The following is a 19604-nucleotide window of genomic DNA, read 5'->3' as shown; positions in this document are numbered from 1 at the left end:
CAGTCGCGTAGTCGCTACCCAAAAACCTAATCGCCCCTCTCCCGTACAGGATCCGGAGAGACGGGGTTTCGGAGGCCTGCTCTTCCGTCAACAGTGTACGCGGTGAACGGGACGGAGTTGCCGGCGGCAGCAGTAGCAGAGGAACGACACGCGCGTGGAGGCGGAGATGCGTTCTGTTTCGTGGCGGCTAGGGTTGGCAGCGCCCCACATATACATGTGCGGCTGTGCGTGGAGAGACGTGGGCTGAACCCACGTTCAAGTCGGTAGCCCACGATCCGACGTCTCAGATCGTGGCCCCACCTGTCAAAGACTCTCCATTCCTGACCGGCAAAAAGAAGCGCATAGGAGTGAGTTCGGCTCGGCTCAATCCCGCAACCCGTGTCGCGCCGGGACGTGGCGTGGCGAGCGGAGGAGGAGGAGTGCGCGAGGGCCTCATCTCTTCTCAAGCTCCAATAGCATGAGGAAAAGAATCCCTTATAAACCACTTCAACTCTCCTTCCATTTTCGGGATAGGACTAAATTTCCCACCACCTTATCATGCCACCTACATGGGCCCTTAGAAATCAAATCTGAAATTGTCATATGGGCTCTAGGCCCATCTCATATTTCAGCATATAGCTACGGTTTCGTATACTGATCGCGCATGCGCAGCGACTACGTATACTGGCCGCACATGCGCAGTGACTACGGTCTCGGTTTCGTATCGCATCGATTACACTGATAAAAAGAGGGGAGGGATGAGATCGGTGAGAATAAGGAAAAGGGGAAGACAAGTAAGATGACGAAGAATATTGTCGAGACAAGAAGAGAAAAGCGAGAGGAAAGCGTTGCACGCACTGACAAGTGACTTTCAGTTGCTAGAAACCTAGATCTCTGGGCGGGCCGATGGAATAGTTTTAGCCTTCTAGTTGAGTTGCTTTCCGGACCCAGGTAAAAAAGGGGCTCATTCTTCCCCTGTAGACGCCGTTTCAAGTGCTGTCCTCTCGTCATCAAATCCTGGATCGATCGGTAGTGCGAGTGTCAATATGCTTAATTAACGACGCAGTTACCTACCAAGTAGCTCATGTGCTGATTAAACGATTTGTTTAGCCAAACTGCTTAATTAACATCAATTACTCCCAAGTAGTTAACACCATATGGTGGCATATATGTAGTGTCTTTTAACAACTGAACTATCTGCTTGGTTAATGAAGTGCTTCTCACAAAATAGTCTTCGCCCCAAAATTCAAAAAAAAAAAAGTCTTCGCCCCCATACACCTTGTATCGTTCGGCCATGTGGATTTATTTAACCGACCAAAAGCAAACCACGTCTCCTAGATAAAATTATCGGACTTCGTCACAATGCCCCATCAAACCACCACTGCCTTTCACTCCGGAGTCCGGACTAAAGAGTGTCGACCCTGCCGGCAAGTAGCAGAATGGATCGAGATAGTTGATGACACGTCCACATGTACTCTCTCCGTTCCAAAATAGATAACTCAACTTTGTACTAACTTTAATATAAAGTTGAGTCATCTATTTTGAAATGAAGGAAGTATATAAAAGGAGGCAAACAAGACTGCTAAACATCGGAGCTAAGGACACTGGACCGATCCAAGCCCGCCCAAAGGCGATGACGCTCCCCGACTAGAAGTGTAGCATCGGGAGCAAGGACACTGGACCGAGCTGCTGGCTACCGACCAGTTCGCTGCGACCCACCGCTGAACATGGGCGCATCACTCACCACCGGACGAGCAACACCCGGAGGGCGCCTCTCCACCATTGTCGTCGTGCGACTCACGGGCTTTCCTGGCGGCGGCGAAGGCCGAGACAAAGAGGGGGAAGGTGCGGGCGAGGCTTCGAACGTTGTAAGCGGAGTGCATGCGCTTACTTGTTCGTTGAAAAATTAACTAATGTGGGGTAAATCATGAATTATGTGTACAAAAAAGTAGATGGGTATTTGTAGACATGGAACACATGCATGCTTCCAAAAAAAATTCATGTATGCGAGTGAGCTAAATTTCTCCTTTCTCCTTTTCTTTTAGAAAAAATGGAATAATTTGGGCACTAGTTTTGTTGGATGAATAGAAAGAATGACAAAAAGCATCTCATGCTCAAATTTTTGTTGCTGCAAATTTTAATGTACTTACTTAGTTTATAATGAGCTGTGCAAAAATAGGTGAAATAGGCAGATGTTGACTACACATATGGTGGAAACGTGCAAAAGATGGCTATGTAAACAATATAATCATAATCCACCCCAATACCAAACAAAATCTTAGAGAGGCAAACACCACAACGCACAAGCATAAAGGGCATCTACAAAGGCATGATAGCAGCTGGCCCTTCGTCTTACCATGTAGGATAATCACTAATGCGGGAGAAAGAAGAGGGGAAGGCCAGAGAATAGAAGTCTCTTGAACAAGAGAATCTTAAGAGTGGGTTTCACTATGTATTTGCATCATTGCATTTAACTCTAGTTTTGCTTTAGGTAGAATCATCTTAAGACACATAATTTTATTGTAAATTTTAATGTGAAATAATCGTAACATAACTGTCTCTCTAATAAGATAATCGTAATATGAAAAAAGAAAACAAAAAACATGGCACTTGCCATCCTGCTAGATCTTCTTATACATGTACATACCATTTGCTCTATTTTACATGTGAATTCACACACTGCCCTGTGTAGAAAATGTACACCACCGTTTTGAAATATGATAATCTATAGTGTACATCGATAAGGTCAAGCCGGCTTCAGTAGAGGAGCAGCGATAGTGGCATGTCAGCAGCTCGTTCTGGCGGCAGTCGTGATCGTTCGGTGGTCTCCGAGTCTCGGTGTAATTTTTATTATGTTTGAAATGCTTTGTACTTCCGGTGAACAATTATAATAAATCCGATATTTTTGCAGAAAAAAAAATCTATAGTGTACATGGATGACAATTCATCTCTCTCCGGTTGATCACAGAAATCTTGGGACAATGGCACATCTATGGTTGCAAAGAGTGCATTTGGACATTTACTACTAACTGGAAAGATGACAATTGGTGTGGTTAACATGCTTGCAGTGACAAATCTACAAATTACACACCTTAATTTGCAGACTGCAACCAACAATTGTGCCGCTCTGTTTCGTGGACGCATGCAGTTCATGTATCGAGATCAACACATACATGCAAGGGCTTGTCCAACCAAGCAACCAACTGAACCACATCTGCATTTGAAGTTGTCCATATATACATATATTTGTATACAATAGAAACATACACGAGTTCATTAAACCCCTTATCATCTCCTGCGTTGCATTATTCGACAGAACACTTTACGAACGTAGATAGTACTCACGCACACGAGCTGCACACCGAAGATACATAACATATGATCACATCAACACGCTTGATATGTCTACATAAATACTAGCTCATCGGGAAGCTAGCCAGGCACGTACGTACGCGCCAGCTCCCGGCAGATCGATCTTATTCCCTATACGTAGTAATAACCTGGACGTACGCCCTAGCTGGGCACGTACGTACATGTATAGGCGGCAGCGGCAGCTGGGCGGATGGGTTCAGGCGACGAGGCTCCTCTGGCGGAAGCCGGCGATGAAGTCGGCGGCCTTCTGGTCGACGTCGCGCTCGCCGACCCACCACCCGGAGTCCTCGTCGCTGGACCTGACCTTGCGCAGCCCCGGCGCCGGCGGCTGCTCCCAGTCGCTGTCCTCGTCGTCGACGTAGGCGTACCGCCTCGACCTCCGCGAGAAGCTGAATATGGCGCAGAAGAAGGACGACCTCCTTCCCATATACTGGCTAGCTCTCTTGTTAGTTAAGTTCTATATATGTGTGATGATCAGCTAGCTAGCTAACCAGTGGTAGTTGGAGAGTGGCTGTGTGGCTTGTGCTCAAGGAAGGTGAGAAGAGGCCGCCCTCTATTTATAGGCCGGAGAAGCCTTGCATGGCATGGCATGGTGGCTTGTGTGCGTGCTTGTGTATGTGTGTGCAGGAGAGAGCTAGCCCTAGTCTGGTGGTTAGGGTTCTTCCGGTCCTCGGCCACTAAAGGCGTCCGATCGGGGAGATTGAGGTCGGACGGCCCTGATTTCCGCGATACGATTGAGATCGAGATCGAACGGTCCGGATTGTGGGATGTGAAAAGATGCTAAAGCACGGCCGTACATGATCCATCTGTAGCGCACGATATGGTGGTTGGTGAAACACTGAGACCGTCCTTGCCAGGAAAAGTAGATTTGAGTTTGATCCCTCCGAAACAGAAAATATACGTATCGCTCGATCCATTCTACCATCCTACGTACCTTCGGAATCTCTCCCTGTAAACATTTTCTTTATAATCTGCCCATGTCTCTTCGTCAATTATCATTATCATGCACCACAAGTTAGAACTGCTCCCAGATCATATCGGCTGTAATACGAGCATCTCCGACGCCGACCCAAAACCATCCGCGTCTGTTTGGAGTCTCTCGACCGAACTGTGTGGACGCCACAAACCATCCAATGGTATACCACATTTGCTTGGGAATCAGTCCGGGTGTTCATTTTTCCGCAAACCGGAAGCAAACCAGGTGGTTTTGCGGCAGTTGGGACACCAGCCACGTTGGGCTCCCACACCCCAGCCCACCCAGAACCGAGGCGAAGACCGCACTGTTTTCGCGGCAAAACCCCATTTCTCAACCCTCTCCTCTACCATGCCACCGCTCACCACCCCAATTCCCTCCTTGTTTCGCAGCAGCCGCCGCATGGACCCGTACGAAAAGCTGCCGAAGATGGCGGCAGCGGAGGATCTAGCGAAGGCAGCCGCCCAAAAGATCAACTCGACAACACGACAAGCCCGCCGCCTCAAACAGAAGGCAAAGGAGGCGGTGCCGCTCAAAAAGAAGGACGACGGGGGCAGCGGGCGTGCTTGCCTGGGACGCGGGGTGCCACCGCCGTCGATGCAGACGTCGTCCTGGCCTTGAAGATGAAGGAGTTGGATGACAATGCAAGGATGATCGTGCAAGTTGTCCGTCTTAGGATGTTGAAGCGCTTGAAGGAGCAGCTGGAGATGATGGAGGAGGTGATTGAAAATGAAGCGGATGGTGAGGAGGAGCCGGTGGCAGAACGAGCGAGGAGACTCGGATAGCCGGTTCGGTAGGGCCAAAAATCCTTTTTCTTTTTTGCACGGACTGCCGGGTTGAGATACTTTTGTGATCAGACATGTAAAAACTGTGAATACCAGCCTCTTTTTGGTTGTGATTGGGCGCTATTCATTTGAATTTCAAATTGGCCGGACCCAGACAGATATTTATGGGATGCGGTTGGATGGACGGCTCCCGCGTCCATGTCCACAGACTGATTCGGACCAATCCGCGGAGGGGTATTGTGTCTGTTTTGGGGGTCGGCGTTGAAGATACCCTAACATCTTATATTGTGAGACGGAAGGAGTAGTTTGATCATGATAACATCCATCCCCCCATAGAAGTAGCCCCGGGGCAAGTCGATTGTATGCACAGTTTCTTGAAAGTAAGGTTCCTTTTTCTTTGAAAAGGTGGATAACCTCTGGCCTTTGCATCAACTGATGCACATAATTATATATTATTTATTACAAAACAACATCCCAACTATGAGCCAAGTTCATCATTTAAGCTTATCTTCGAGTCAAAACATGCTCAAATATCAATATGTTTACATTTTTGTGGTATTTGTTCCTTGATTGAACAGTACACATACTTTTAGTGTGTTCTATAGAGTTAGAGAACACACCTTCACTTGGATGTTGGTGTAGTTGTTCGGTTGATCTTGAATATTGTATTTGAAGCTCCATTCCACACGCTTTTTGTTGATTTTATTTTTTTTGAAAAGGGGAAAGACCCCGGCCCGTGCATCATCGTGATGCACACAGCCATCCATGCTTCTTGTTGATGAAGACTTGTTTAAGTCATCATGCTTGGAGTTGAAGCAAATAACTCTCTTATAGAAGTTATACTCGGATGCACTTTCAATGTTCACCATAAAACTCTTAAGTACAATTGCTTCTCATGAAAGATTAGTGCAAAAGCTCAAAACCTGTTTTGTAAGTTAATAACAATAGGGATTGTAAATTTTCCTTACGGCACAGGCATGACAACAAAATCTGTTTGCTCCAAGGTTATGCAAAATTATTTCTTTAGTTTAGGCTAGGGTGGTCCTGTGCCATGACCCATTTGGAACAAAAGAATCCAAGAGTGTAGAAATTGTTATGCAACGTAGCTTGAGTTTCTACAAGAACCAAAAACAGAGGAAACCTTCACAACTATTTATAGAGCTTGAAAACTACACAAGAAAAACATAGAACATCTAGACATAAAGAGATAGAAAAAGCATGAAAGATGTCACGTTTGTGGCCCACCCATTCTATAGGAATCCAGATATGCTACTCCGTTGTTACAAGTGGCGGGTGGCACCGTAGAAATTTTTCATAAAGGATTCAGTGAAAGTTTTCCTAAAGGGGGCTTTAGGCCTTTGTTTGAGGTCTACTACAAAGCTGTGGTCCTCTAATTTTGCTGTCCCCAAGCAATCATGTATGTGCAATCGTGCATGATATCCGATCGAATACTAATACTGTAGTTCTTCATCCGGAGCCAGGCATGTTTAGCTTTTGTATGCTCCTACACAATTGGCCAAACAATCCGTGGATGCTTTCCATTAGCTATTGCCTTCCATACTACCGTATGTTTCAAATCATTTTCATTTGTGGGGTACCACAGTGTGTAGATCCGTCTGTCTAATGTATGTATGCAAGCTTTCAGAAATGAAGAAAAATTTGATAAAAAAAACTGGGAAACATCTAGCCCTCATCATAATTATAAGTTAATAGATTCACAAAGTCGACAGCAAATAGCTACTAGCCTAGCAGGTAGCAGGTATATATTTATATATATAGTAATCGATATATGCTAGCTGAAGTAATAACGAAATATGAATCCATAAGTTTCATAGTAAATGTGGTACATTTTTGTTTTAGGCTTGTTTCTCTTGTCTGCCTCCAAAGAAGATGGCAAACAGACAAGCAGTGACCTGTGGGCAAGAGTTAGAAAAAGGGAAAGAAGAAGAAAAGGCAAAGTTTTTGTTTTCTCGGGCGTCACAAACGAAGCATACAAAGCTTAGCCCACAATATTAGTCTCTAACCCTCCAAGAATATATCGTATTCTTAACAGAAAAGGCCTTTTTGCAGATTACAAGAGATTGATGTGGTCAAGCCAGCTTAGTATACCGTCTACATGTGCAGTGCTCACCTTTGTTTTTGTAGCAGCAGTGGCACATCCTTAATCTCTAAGCATGATAATGCTGCCATCTCCTGTTGAAAGCGCTATTGCGTGTGCACATGATTGGTAGATGTGCTGTTGCATCATAAAAGGCAGAGGGCGTAACAACTTTGGGGTGTATTGTCTTTGTCCATCGAACATCTCCCATTCATTTCATCGGAGGCTTGTAATGCAATCTGAATCTGCATCTTGCTAGTTGATCAGTGCGAATGCTAGTTCTTTCTTGGAGGTTCCAGTCCAGGCTTGGCCCTTGGCTCTCCTGATGATCCAGTGGTGTCGTTCTGTCCGAAAGAAATTGTCAGCATGACATGATACGTGGAATATAATGATAGCAGGAGAACCATTGTGGTGTGCAGCGGTGAGGCACAAGTCGTAGGATTTGCGACACAATTGGCTCTGTTTAAAGCGTTATGGAATTTACATGGGTCACAAGAGTTATAAAAGTTACAGTGAAGAGAAAACAGATATCTTGATATTAAAACATCCCCTTTATCAGAAAAAAGAGAGAGAAAACAGATATTCAGCTTGCACCGATCTGCTGGCCAAGAAATATTCAGATATTCTATTCACTGGTAGCATTTTTAAAGAGGAGTGGACCCAGATCAAGAGGTCCTTAATATCTGGGCTAAAAAGGCGTATGATGTAAACTGGTTACATTATAAATATATACATAACTCCAAGAAAGCATCTATCAGGCACAAAGATCTAAACCACTTATATATGCTGCACTACTATGCTAGTTTTACGTAGTAAATTTGAGACAAGAAAACCAAAGCAAGGATCTTGTTCTTCTATTTTCACGTAGAAATAATGAGATTGGCGCAAAAGGACAAGAAAACAATAGGACATTCTGTTATCTTTTGGGAAAATTCTGGAATTCTCTCTTACTTGGTACAGGTATGGGTACAATATATATGTACACTAGTGGGCCTATGGGCCACACACACACACAACCCAACACTCCCCCTCAAGATGGATGATAGATATCTATCATTCCCATCTTGTTACATGCCAAATTACACTCCTTTGCTCCTAAACCCTTAGTTAGGCTATCCGCCACTTGATTCCCTGAGCTTACATGCTTTAATTCTATTATACCCTCATCGAGTTTCTCTTTAATAAAGAAGCGATCAATCTCCACATGCTTTGTTCTATCATGTTGGACTGGGTTGTTGGCTATGCTAATAGCCGATTTATTATCGCACCACACCTTCAAAGGGCCCTTTCTCAGCACTTTTAGTTCTGATAGAAGATTTCTTACCCACAACATTTCACTAAGGCCTAGTGACATGGCCCTGTACTCTGCTTCGGCTGTCGATCTAGATACAATTGATTGCTTCTTACTTCTCCATGACAGAAGGTTGCCTCCAACAAACACACAATACCCTGAAGTAGATCTTCTGTCATCAAGACAACTCGCCCAATCGGCATCACTGTAGCCATCTACATTTAAATGGCCATTCTTCTTAAACCATAACCCCTTCCCTGGACTACCTTTTAGATAGCGTAATATATGGTGTACTGCATCTAGATGTTCACTTCTAGGATCATGCATATATCTGCTTACCACACTCACCGCATAGGCAATATCAGGCCGTGTATGGCATAAGTATAGGAGTCGCCCAACAAGCCTTTGGTAGTTCTCCTTATCCACTGATTCTCCTGCCTGTGCACAAAGCTTGTGGTTTTGATCAATAGGAGTTGATGCAGCCCGACATCCAAGCATACCCGTATCACTAAGTAAGTCCAGAACATACTTTCTTTGAGAGAGAACTATGCCTTTTGGAGACCTTGCAATTTTAATCCCGAGGAAGTATCTAAGTTGGCCAAGATCTTTCACCTCAAACTCCTTGCTCAGGTTCTTCTTCAGTCGCAATATCTCCACATCATCATCTCCTGTGATTATAATATCATCCACATATACTGCAAGAATTGTAATTCTACAGTCCGAGTGTCGATAGAATAGAGTGTGATCACCATTGCATTGCTTGTACCCCATATCACATACAACATGCCTAAACCTATCAAACCACGCTCGTGGAGACCGCTTGAGCCCATACAAGGACTTCCTCAATTTGCACACCTTTCCCGCAGTTCTAGGAGTAGAGAAACCAGGTGGAATCTCCATATACACCTCTTCATGTAGGTCACCATGCAAGAAAGCATTCTTAACATCTAGTTGATACAGAGGCCACCCAAAATTAGTTGCACACGAGATTAGAATCCTCACGGTGTTCATCTTTGCCACCGGTGCGAATGTCTCGTCATAGTCAATCCCGTAAGTTTGGCTGTATCCTCTGGCAACTAGTCTTGCCTTGTACCTTTCGATCTTCCCTTCTGAATTTTGCTTCACCGTGAATATCCATTTACAACTAACAAGTTTTTTTCCTTCAGGAAGGTGTACAAGTTCCCAAGTTTTATTTTTTTTCAAGTGCATTCAACTCCTCCATCATGGCCTCATGCCATTTTGGGTCCTGCTTTGCAGTTTTCCAATCTTTTGGAATGTCCACTGATTGTAGTGATGCAACAAAAGCTCTATATGCAGGGGACAATGATTCATAAGAAACATAGTTGCTCATGTCATGCTCAAAGCCATACCTTGATGGAGGCTTTCCAGCCTTAGCCCGAGTTCCTTTCCGTAAGGCAATTGGCAATTCACGATAGCTATCTGTCCCAGATGGAGCGGGTGTGCTACACGGTATATCAGTTGTTGGCATAGAGGGATTAATAATTTCAACTATTTCAGGGTCTCCTTGTTGTACTGTTGGTTGTACCTGCTGCTCCGAAGGCTGGATCTCAACAATCTCTAAGGGTTGTTGCTGCTCTGTGAGCACCTTCCTTGTATTTCTCCTTGTATACACTTGTAGGTTTTTTTCTTCATTTTCCCTTCTCCATGTTTTCTCACATGTTGGTTCATTCATTGGGCATGGAATGGAACCAATTACTACCTTTGACCTCCTTACTTCATCGTTCTCAGTATTTGGTAAATGCTCCCCCTTTTGACCATCACCGTCAACATGAGGGGTTTCAAGATCAAACAACGAGCTGAGGTCAATCTTCTCACCATAAAATGGCTCAAATTCTCTAAATGTTACATCCATGCTCACAAATGTGCGTCGCTCACTAGGACTCCAACACTTGTAGCCTTTCTGTCCAGAAGGGTATCCAATAAAGATGCATTTCACTGCACGTGGATCTAGCTTCCCCACCGAGGGTCTATGATCCCTAACAAAACAAGTGCATCCAAAAACTTTGGGTGGGACCACAAACTTGTTCTCACCTAGCAGCATTTCACATGGAGTCTTCATCCCAACCACTTTGGATGGCATGCGGTTGATGAGATATGTAGCTGTCATTACAGCCTCACTCCACAAATTTTTTGGCACATTCATCGTACATCAATGATCGAGCCACCTCCAAGATGTGACGATTTTTCCTTTCTGCCACTCCATTCTGAGGAGGTGTATCTGGACATGAGGTTTGATGCAATATACCATGTGATGACATAAAAGAACCAAATTCCTTGTTCACATACTCTGTCCCATTATCTGTCCGAATAATCTGGATCTGTGTGTTGAATTGATTTTTCACATAAGCATAAAAATCCAGAAAACACTTGAACACCTCATCCTTGTGCCTCATAAGGTATATCCATGTCATGCGAGAGTAACGGTCAATAAATGTAACAAAGTACTTCATTCCACTAACAGAGATAACAGGACATGTCCACACATCTGAATGAATGAGTACAAAAGGAGATATACTCCTAATCCCTCTACTCACATAAGATGTCCTTGTGTGTTTGCCAAACTCACAAGCATCACACAAAAGCTTGTTCTTATCCACCCCACACATTACATCAGGAAAGACCTTAGTCATTTTATCAAAAGACATATGCCCCATTCTACAATGAAAAAGCATCACTGTAGCTTCTTTCTCTCCCATCATTACTGCCAGCACCGTACACAATGCGTTATCTGGCACCTCATGATCCATGTACCATAGCCCATTACGCCTGGTTCCAGTCCCAAGCTTCCTCCCTGTTCACCTCTCCTGAATTAGACATATTTTTCGGTCAACGGTTATCCGACAATCCAAGTCATCAATCAAAGCACTCATTGACATAAGGTTGATTGGAAAAGCAGGAACATGCAAAACTGAAGAAAGTTTAATAAGAGGTGTGCATTGCACTGTACCAACACCTTTAATGGGCCGTGAGGTGCCATCGGCTGTTTGTATAGTTTCTTTATGTGTGGGTGGATACTCAGTATATGACTCAAACATATTCAATGTACCCGTGACATGTTTAGATGCACTGGAGTCCAGAATCCAATCTGGTTGTGACACTAGCGATAATGTAGATGTATGAGCACAATTACCTTCATTAGCATTGGCAAAGTGAGCAAAATCACCAAATGTGGAGTCCCTTTGGTCTTTACCACCCATACTCTCCATCCCTTTTTTTAGTTTCCTCAACTCTTCTAACTCTTTTGCGGAGACCTGAACTTTGTCATACGATTGCTCGTCTTGGACCGCCACATTTGCTTTGTGGCCAATCATATATCCTCGACCTCTAACTCCACCTCTAAATCCTCTTGGCCGGCCTTGGTCATTTCCTCTCCCCCGCCCATGGGTTGGCTTGCGCGGGGCATCACAATCACGACTCAAGTGTCCCACCTTACCACAATTGAAACACTCTCTGGTCTCATTGCTCCTGGTTACTATGAAGGCGGGTCGAGATGGAGTTACTATATTGCTTTTCATCACCTTCAGCCTGACCTCCTCTTGTGCAATAGCAGCTATTGCTTCCTCCAAGGTAGGGAGAGTAGGCTGATGGAACATAGTAGCACGCCGACCCTCAAATTCAGAGTTGAGACCCTTAAGAAATTGTATCACACGTCTGCGCTCAATCCACTTCTTCATATTGGATATGCATTCTAAAAAAAAGGGGCAGCCCCAGTGCATGTAGCTCCCGCTTGCGCAGGGTCTGGGGAAGGGTCCGACCACTTTGGGTCTATTGTACGCAGCCTTTCCCTACATTTCTGTAAGAGGCTGTTTCCAGGACTTGAACCCGTGACCTCATGGTCACAAGGCAGCAGCTTTACCACTGCGCCAAGGCTCCCCTTCATATTGGATATGCATTCTACATGAGGTAAATCAAGGGGATCATAGTGATCTAGATCAGCCCACAAATGTTGCAACTCAGCAACATACTCCATCACACAAAGCTCCCCCTGCCTCAGATCACTCACTTTCTCCTCTGCCTCAACCATCAACATCACATTACCCTCCCCAGAGTACAATTTTGAAAGAGTTTTCCATACCTCAGTTGCACTTGATATTGTCTCAACTGTTGTAGCGATGGTTGGAGATAGGGAATTTAATATCCATGCCACAATCAGGGAATTGGTAGTACTCTAAGTCCTCCATTCTGCACATTTCTTGTCCAATGGCTAAGTGCTTCTCCATTAACAAAGCTCTCAAGTCCCTTTGTTTTCAAGATCAGCAATGCCCTCCTTGACCAGCTCAAATAATTTTTGACGCCCTCCAATTTGATTTCATTCGGCATCAATTCTATTTTCTGAATCGACTCCGGCTGAGCGACAATCGCATTGCCTGAAGGTGATGCGTCGCTCACCTTTGTCGTAATAAGTTGAGCTAGTTTCTCAAGCACTTTCTCAATTCCTTGGTTTTCCCCCATCGTTGCTCCACCTTGAACTTGCAGATGAGGAGCACTAACAGCTGATTTCACTACTGCACCTCACTCTGTTCACAGGAAGTCAACTCCTCCCTTGCCCAAATCTTCTCCTCACCAAGTGAAATGAAACTTTCAGATGCAGCACCACACGAGCTTCCAATCCCTGCACGTGTGTGTACACTGCTGCCAAATCTCACCTCTTCCTGAGCAGCACAACGTCCCCTGCCCTATACACAGCCAGATCCAATCCAAGGGGCGCCTCTCCCTCCTGGCTGCACACCACACCTGCAGCTTCTCCTTCACGAGACACACCTCACCAGCTTCTCCTCCGCAGCCGTAGCTTGCTGCACTTGCCCTTGTTGCCGACCGCTATCTCCGCACTTCCGCACACCTTGCAACAACACCTCCGCCTGGGCAGCACTCCTCCGCCTGGGCCTGGTGCCCGTCTGCCCCTGCCTGGAACTTACTCTCCGCCTGTACTCACGCCCCCAGAGGCCGGAGCTCCGCCCCACGCCGCCGATTTACTGCCGGCGACCTCCAGGACCAAGCGCCTCCCCCTGATGCTCTGACACCATGTTATCTTTTGGGAAAATTCTGGAATTCTCTCTTACTTGGTACAGGTATGGGTACAATATATATGTACACTAGTGGGCCTATGGACCACACACACACACACACAACCCAACACATTCATATACAGGGAAGACAGTTTGTTGATCTGTTTTCTACAAACTATTGAGTTATTCTTTATTGTAACTGATTGAGTTAGGTAACAAGTTGATTGTATTGATTTTTGCCTATGCCTAGCCCATGAAGTGATATTTCAGGCTTCTTAATTAATTAGAAACATTTCACAGGATCCATTTTCAAGCCAAATAGTTGTAAAGCGCAGTTTGTTTGAGCATCTAACTTCATATGCATAAAAAGAGGGTCTGCTGGGTAATTAATCTCTCATAAGATGCATTCAAAGGTACATACTGTTAAAGCAACATGCTATCAGATCTGTAAAGGTTTAGACACTGTTGAAGTTAAACTGGCATGGTATCAAATCTAAAGGGCATAAATACAGCTCAAGCAGCATGGTGCTTCACTTGGGCCTAGTTTATGCAAGTTTGATGACCTCACATGACATGTCTTATCCTTGGAAACCACAGTTAATGTAACCTGCACGTAACTTACAAAACAGTGACTTCTTTGTTTTGTGGACCTAAGCAGAATATCCATGCAAACTAAGTGCCGATTGTGCTAAGATGCGACTCTTACAGCTTGGAGCTTTTGGAGTGCTTTTTTTTACAGTAGCTTTTGGAGTGTTTCTGTATTACTACTATAATTGGCAAACTTGACTAGATAATCTTAATCTTAGCGTCTACATGCCCAACGAATTAATCAACACAAGAACAGACTGACCAGTAGTAAAAGCAAACTGATCGCAAATGACAGAAGTTACTTGGAAAGAACAGGGAGAACGTGGTAGTTTACCAAGCATTATACCCCAACGCCATATGTCTTGCTCCAGTTGTTGCTCTTTTGATGGACGCAACCTTATTGTTTTATAGTTTGGCTCATATGAAGCCGTCAAAGTAGAATATTGTTTTAGCTCATATAGTATCTAATTCCGCTTTGCATAGAGTTGACACATTTGTCTGCTTCTCAGGTTGGGACCAAGGATGGGGGCTCTGCTATGCCCGAACCACTATCGGATCTCCGCCATCGCAACGACCCATTAGCAAAGAAGCAATCCAAATATTCAAGATATATTTTCCACAGCCGAAGATACTAACTAACTTGGTATGACAGAGCAAGAAACGCCACAAGAATATGACAAAATCGATTAGATTATGTAAACCAGTGACGTAACATGAGAACTCAGTTGATGCTGTATTCTGGTACGGACCCGGCCCGATTCCTTGATCCAATATTTTTCCGTGCTTTGGCTTCTTCCGTTCTGGCCCTTGGCCGGCAACGGCTATTCATCATTGCTAATAACGACTGGTTAGCGAGTGGCCATGATATTAATTTGGTTCGGTTGGAACCTTCACAGTGAAAGAAAAGGCAACCTTGTGTTCTTCCCAGACGTTCCACAGCTAGATGCATACAGGTATGTCTACCTTACCTGCCTTTTCCCCTTCCTTTCTACCCGTGCCTTGAAATTCATTGCCTTCTGAGAGTATGCAGGATATGAAGTACTGCTTGGGTGCCTCGTCGCGGTGGTGATCATCGGGTTTGTTGTCATCTACTGCCACATCAGGAGAAGAACACGCAAGATCAAATCGTCAAAAAGGGATATTGGTAATTTCACAACTCAGTAATCGAATTGCAGATGCTGGTAGCTTTTACTTGGTACTAACGCTATGCAATTGTTCATCTTTATATTGCAGAGGTTGGTACAGCGTCTGTTGAGTATGAGGAGGTTACCTGCAAGCAGATGTCAGTCAAAGAGATATACGCTGCAACTGAAAACTTACACCTTTCAAATATCATCGGGCAGGGAATTGCAGGTACATATGACAATACTAGCCGATTCAGGACAAATTTATTTGTACATGAACCAGATAGGACCACAGGGAGCAGAACTGTGATATACATATAACATGAGAAGTAGAAGGTAATAACCACATTCAGTAGGTTGTTGTTGTTCTAAGAGTTGGATGCACCTTCCTGATGTGATTTGCAGGGAAAGTGTACAAAGGAATGCTTGCAAATGGCTGGCCTGTTGCCGTGAAGCACATAATTAAGAATGAACATGCAGAAACCTTCGTAAGGGAAGTTACAAGCCTCTCACATGTCAAGCATCCAAACCTTGTGTCATTAAGAGGTTACTGTGATGGGCAGGAAGAGTGTTTTCTTGTGTATGAGCTATGCGTCAATGGTAACCTATCAGAATGGCTATTTGGTAAGTACATATTTGAGGAGACTACAGGATGTATTATGCAATGTTCTCTATGATTAAAAGTAACAATTTGATGACAGGGAAGGATAAGAGCCTGTCATGGACTCAGAGGCTTCAGATCGCACTTGGCAGTGCTTGCGGCCTTTGGTTCCTTCACATATTCCCTGAGGGCTGCATTGTTCACCGAGACATCAAGGTTGGTTACACTATCTGAAAGATTCAAGTGCATCTGCAAATTCAAGTAATGCCAATTCATGCATGCTATTGTAGCCAACAAACATACTTCTTGGGGTTGATATGGAGCCCAAACTCGCGGACTTTGGACTGTCGAGAGTCATCGACATAGGCGTATCCCACGTGAGCTCTGAAGTTAGAGGAACTTTTGGCTACGTCGACCCAGAGTACCGCCACAACCACAGGGTGAATGCTGCAGGGGATGTATACAGCTTTGGTATGGTGCTCCTGCAGCTCCTGTCAGGAGAGCGAGCAATCAATATCATGAACACTGCCAAGCCAATGTCACTGGACAAAATGGTAAGACCGTAATTTCTGGAACGAAACAATCAATTGTGCTTAAGCTGATATACATATACATACCTTTTGCTCTCAGGCTTCTATGCTCATCAGAGAGGGAAATGTGTTGGAATTTGCCGATCCTAGGCTCAAGGGCGAATACTCGGTAGACGCATTTGATCTCTGCCTGAAGCTTGCTCTGTCATGCACCGGCCACAAGCAGCAGCGACCATCCATGGAGCAAGTTGTGTCAAGGCTAGAGAAGGCTCTAGAGATCTCCATGAGAGACGATGATAAGCGCAACAACATCAGTATGGTCGAGTCCTTTGCATAGTGTTTTAAGAGAGGGAAGAGAGTCCCCCCCTGTAGCTACTATGCAAGTCTTAATGTTCCCATGACCATGTTTAAGCACTGTGCTGTGCTGAGGTGAAAACAATCTGATGCAGTGGTGAATGATTTACACTAGAAATTAAGCTAAACTCATAAATTATTTAACGCCTATGAGTAATTAATGGAGGTAATGTCAACATGCTGGATTTGACACTTGACTTCACATTTTTCGTCCATGCAAATGTGCTTTCCTTTTTTACAACAGCAGCAACAACAACAATAATGATAGTACTACCAACATATTTAGTAACACAACAACAACATCGTGCTGAACTTTCCTGACCTCTTTATTTCCACAACCCTATAAAACCTTATTTCTATCCTAAAGGTTTACAAGGTTATACATATATGCCTGGCAATTAGCCCATTGGAAATTAAAATATTTACAACATGAAGCGGAGTAGACTGCTGCCAAAATGGTATTCTGCAGAAATGAGTAGCAAAACACACCACCATATCAGACATTATCAAACTGGCAGTCCATCCAATGCTTCATTGTAATCTTTTTGGTTCATCGACAAGACACACAAGCCATGCGGGAGAAAAAGGTAAATTGCAAGAAATATTATCACTCCAAGATCAGCCTCTTCACCTATGGCGGGTTGAGGGGGATTTCGCAGGTATATCTGGCTGGCACACCACATACAGTACAGGGTGGCTATCACCAGGATGAGAAAGAAAGATTGATTTGACTTTTCAGTCACTGACTTTCCATGGTTCACTCTGCCAAAATATAGATTTTGAACATTTAGAGAAGCACAGAAGGGATTTGTTTTCGACAAAGCACAGAATGGATTTGTTTTCGACAAAGCACAGAATGGATTCGTAACATACAGTGACATTTTGAAACTCAACTTGAGCCAACAAGTATAGACCAACAAAGTAATCAGGGTTATGCATAGTGCAACATTACTTTGTACTCCCTCCATTCACAAATATAATATGTTTTGGATATTTCAATATGGACCATACAGACTGAAATGAATGAATAAACACACTAAAATGTGTCTACATACATTTGATTCACAACAAAGTTAGAACATCTTATATTTGTGAACGGAGGGAGTAGTTCATAGAGAGATTCATGGTTTTGAAGAATCCAATGTTAGTGAGGACTTTACAATCCAAAGCATCAGGTAGAATCAATGTTTTCTGTACACTAGAAAATATTTAATAGTTATTATTATATTATATATTTTTTATACAAAATAATGAACATAATGCTGAATTATCACCTGTTAATGTACACAAATCCCCCAATGAGGCAAACGCAAAGAAGGCCAACAACAAACACTGCATCTGGATTGATAGGAGCGCGGCCTTTCCACCAACCAGTCCTCAGTATCCAAGTATACATTGTAGAATGGCCATTTTCCTGTACAAATATACTATGAGACAAATCTAATCTGAATAAGCACGCAACACTTGACACATGGTGAAAACAATCAAATTGTCACCATCCAGTTACAACATTGCTGACCTCAAACAAGTGATCCAAGAAGAAGTGGGAGAGCGAGCCGGCTGCGATTAGCAAGAAGCACTGTCTTCTGCTTAATACTACCTGCACAGACCCCGGACATTAAACAAATCAGACAAATGGCAGATGATTAGAGGCACCTGAGCTCTCACTCTAGAAACAGCACCTTTCTAATTCTATAATAGTACTGCTTATTTCTGCATGCTGCTTCCAGTTTTGCAAATGTAGGTCGAGAATTCTACGTCTACTTCTAAGCATTTGCTAGTTGGTGCTCGCATTTATGCTAAATCGGAGGAAGACAACAAATGATATATATGGAAATTGAACTGCGGTGTGGAGTACTAACGGGGAAATGGATAACAGACGCTTTGCTGAATTAAGTAATTAGATTAGATTAGAATAACAATCCCGAGGTTTGTTCTCGCCCATGACATAGATTCGCAGCATAGATTTGATTTGATTAACTAAGGAAGGAAGGTGGGTAAGGAGAAGAAGGGAAGACGGAGTGAAGAGCTCGTTCGTTGTACCGACCCCGGCAGGCGCGTCGAGGAGGCCGGCGCGGAGCATCCGGCGGGAGAGCCACGCGTAGAGGCATGCGAGCGGGAGGCCGAGGAGGAGCGGGTAGTAGAAGGGGTGGTGGATGGCGGCCATGGCGAGGTCCCCCGCGGCGGCGGCGGCGGGGGTGGAGGGGAGGAAGGACGCGAGCCACTCGGCGAAGGCGCCGAGGTCCGGGCCGAGGAAGGCGTTGAAGGCGTAGACGGCGCAGTGGTGCGGGCCGAAGCGGCGGCCACCGCCGGCGAGCCGGGAGAGCGCCGCCCCGCCGGACAGCGCGTACAGCAGGTGCGCCCCCGGCCCCGGCATCGCGGTCCGTCGAGTCAGGGCAGCCGCCGCAGTGGCCGGCGGGTTGGTTGGTTCGGGAAAACGAAGGTGGTTGCGAGGAGGAGGGGACGCGGTGGGAGTTTGGTCGGGTCGGGTGGGAGACGGCGGCTTGGACTGCGGTGCGGTTGCCGGTTTGGACTGGCAGCTCCGCAGCTCGGGGTCGTGCTGCTCGCTTCGCTCTGGCGCGCTGCTCGGCTCACTTTGTTCGCCGCGGTCACCGCCCAGGTAACGGTGAACGGTCGGGTGGTTTTGGCGTTTGAGACGAGCTTCGCTCGGCCGTTTCCATGTGACTATGTGAGCGATGGCCCCGCTCGCGGGCTCGCGGCTAAAACCGTGAACACCAGCACTGGTGAACAAACATCTGCGGAAGGGGATGCAATGGCAGGTTAGTGGCGTGAGCACGGGTCAAGTGATTGATGCCTGGACTGGACACCATGGACCGATGTGTTCCAAAGGTCCACCCATGGCGTGAGCACGGGTCCAGTGT

At 45.1% G+C, this 19604-nt stretch overlaps 3 protein-coding genes across 3 annotated transcripts; 1 reads left to right on the top strand and 2 right to left on the bottom strand.

Annotated features, from left to right (window-relative positions):
• Positions 1-3257: 3257 nt before the first annotated feature.
• On the bottom strand, positions 3258-3890 carry LOC125541806 (uncharacterized). The gene has a single exon (XM_048705118.1). The coding sequence runs from the start codon at positions 3776-3778 to the stop codon at positions 3548-3550; it is 231 nt and encodes a 76-aa protein (XP_048561075.1). The 5' UTR covers positions 3779-3890; the 3' UTR covers positions 3258-3547.
• An 11166-nt stretch (positions 3891-15056) lies between these two features.
• LOC147985840 (putative receptor-like protein kinase At5g18500) lies at positions 15057-16824 on the top strand. Its single transcript, XM_087541760.1, has 7 exons — positions 15057-15066; positions 15144-15257; positions 15347-15466; positions 15643-15861; positions 15939-16054; positions 16129-16392; positions 16469-16824. Exons 1-7 carry the CDS (start codon positions 15057-15059, stop codon positions 16703-16705), a joined length of 1080 nt encoding a protein of 359 aa, XP_087397886.1. The 3' UTR covers positions 16706-16824.
• Positions 16825-16900: 76 nt separating this feature from the next.
• LOC125538642 (uncharacterized) lies at positions 16901-19497 on the bottom strand. Its single transcript, XM_048701908.2, has 4 exons — positions 18770-19497; positions 18242-18322; positions 17997-18136; positions 16901-17484 (listed from the first exon to the last, which is right to left on the bottom strand). Exons 1-4 carry the CDS (start codon positions 19097-19099, stop codon positions 17229-17231), a joined length of 807 nt encoding a protein of 268 aa, XP_048557865.2. The 5' UTR covers positions 19100-19497; the 3' UTR covers positions 16901-17228.
• Positions 19498-19604: the final 107 nt, after the last annotated feature.

This window comes from Triticum urartu, chromosome 2A (assembly GCF_056163025.1).
Source record: "Triticum urartu cultivar PI428250 chromosome 2A, HENAU_Tu73, whole genome shotgun sequence".
Lineage (NCBI taxonomy): Eukaryota > Viridiplantae > Streptophyta > Magnoliopsida > Poales > Poaceae > Triticum > Triticum urartu.
Note: the sequence above shows the minus strand (reverse complement) of the source record. Positions and strands in the feature narration are given on the sequence as shown.

Excerpts from the sequence above, each read along its gene's own strand:
- LOC125541806 (XM_048705118.1), bottom strand. The coding sequence starts at position 3,778 with ATGGGAAGGAGGTCGTCCTTCTTCTGCGCCATATTCAGCTTCTCGCGG.
- LOC125538642 (XM_048701908.2), bottom strand. The coding sequence starts at position 19,099 with ATGCCGGGGCCGGGGGCGCACCTGCTGTACGCGCTGTCCGGCGGGGCG. Across the intron at positions 18,137-18,241 it reads TCTTGGATCACTTGTTTGAG|GAAAATGGCCATTCTACAAT; the intron begins GTCAGCAATGTT and ends ATATTTGTACAG. Across the intron at positions 17,485-17,996 it reads GGATTTGTGTACATTAACAG|AGTGAACCATGGAAAGTCAG; the intron begins GTGATAATTCAG and ends ATATTTTGGCAG.
- LOC147985840 (XM_087541760.1), top strand. Across the intron at positions 15,862-15,938 it reads CCTATCAGAATGGCTATTTG|GGAAGGATAAGAGCCTGTCA; the intron begins GTAAGTACATAT and ends ATTTGATGACAG. Across the intron at positions 16,393-16,468 it reads CAATGTCACTGGACAAAATG|GCTTCTATGCTCATCAGAGA; the intron begins GTAAGACCGTAA and ends TTTTGCTCTCAG.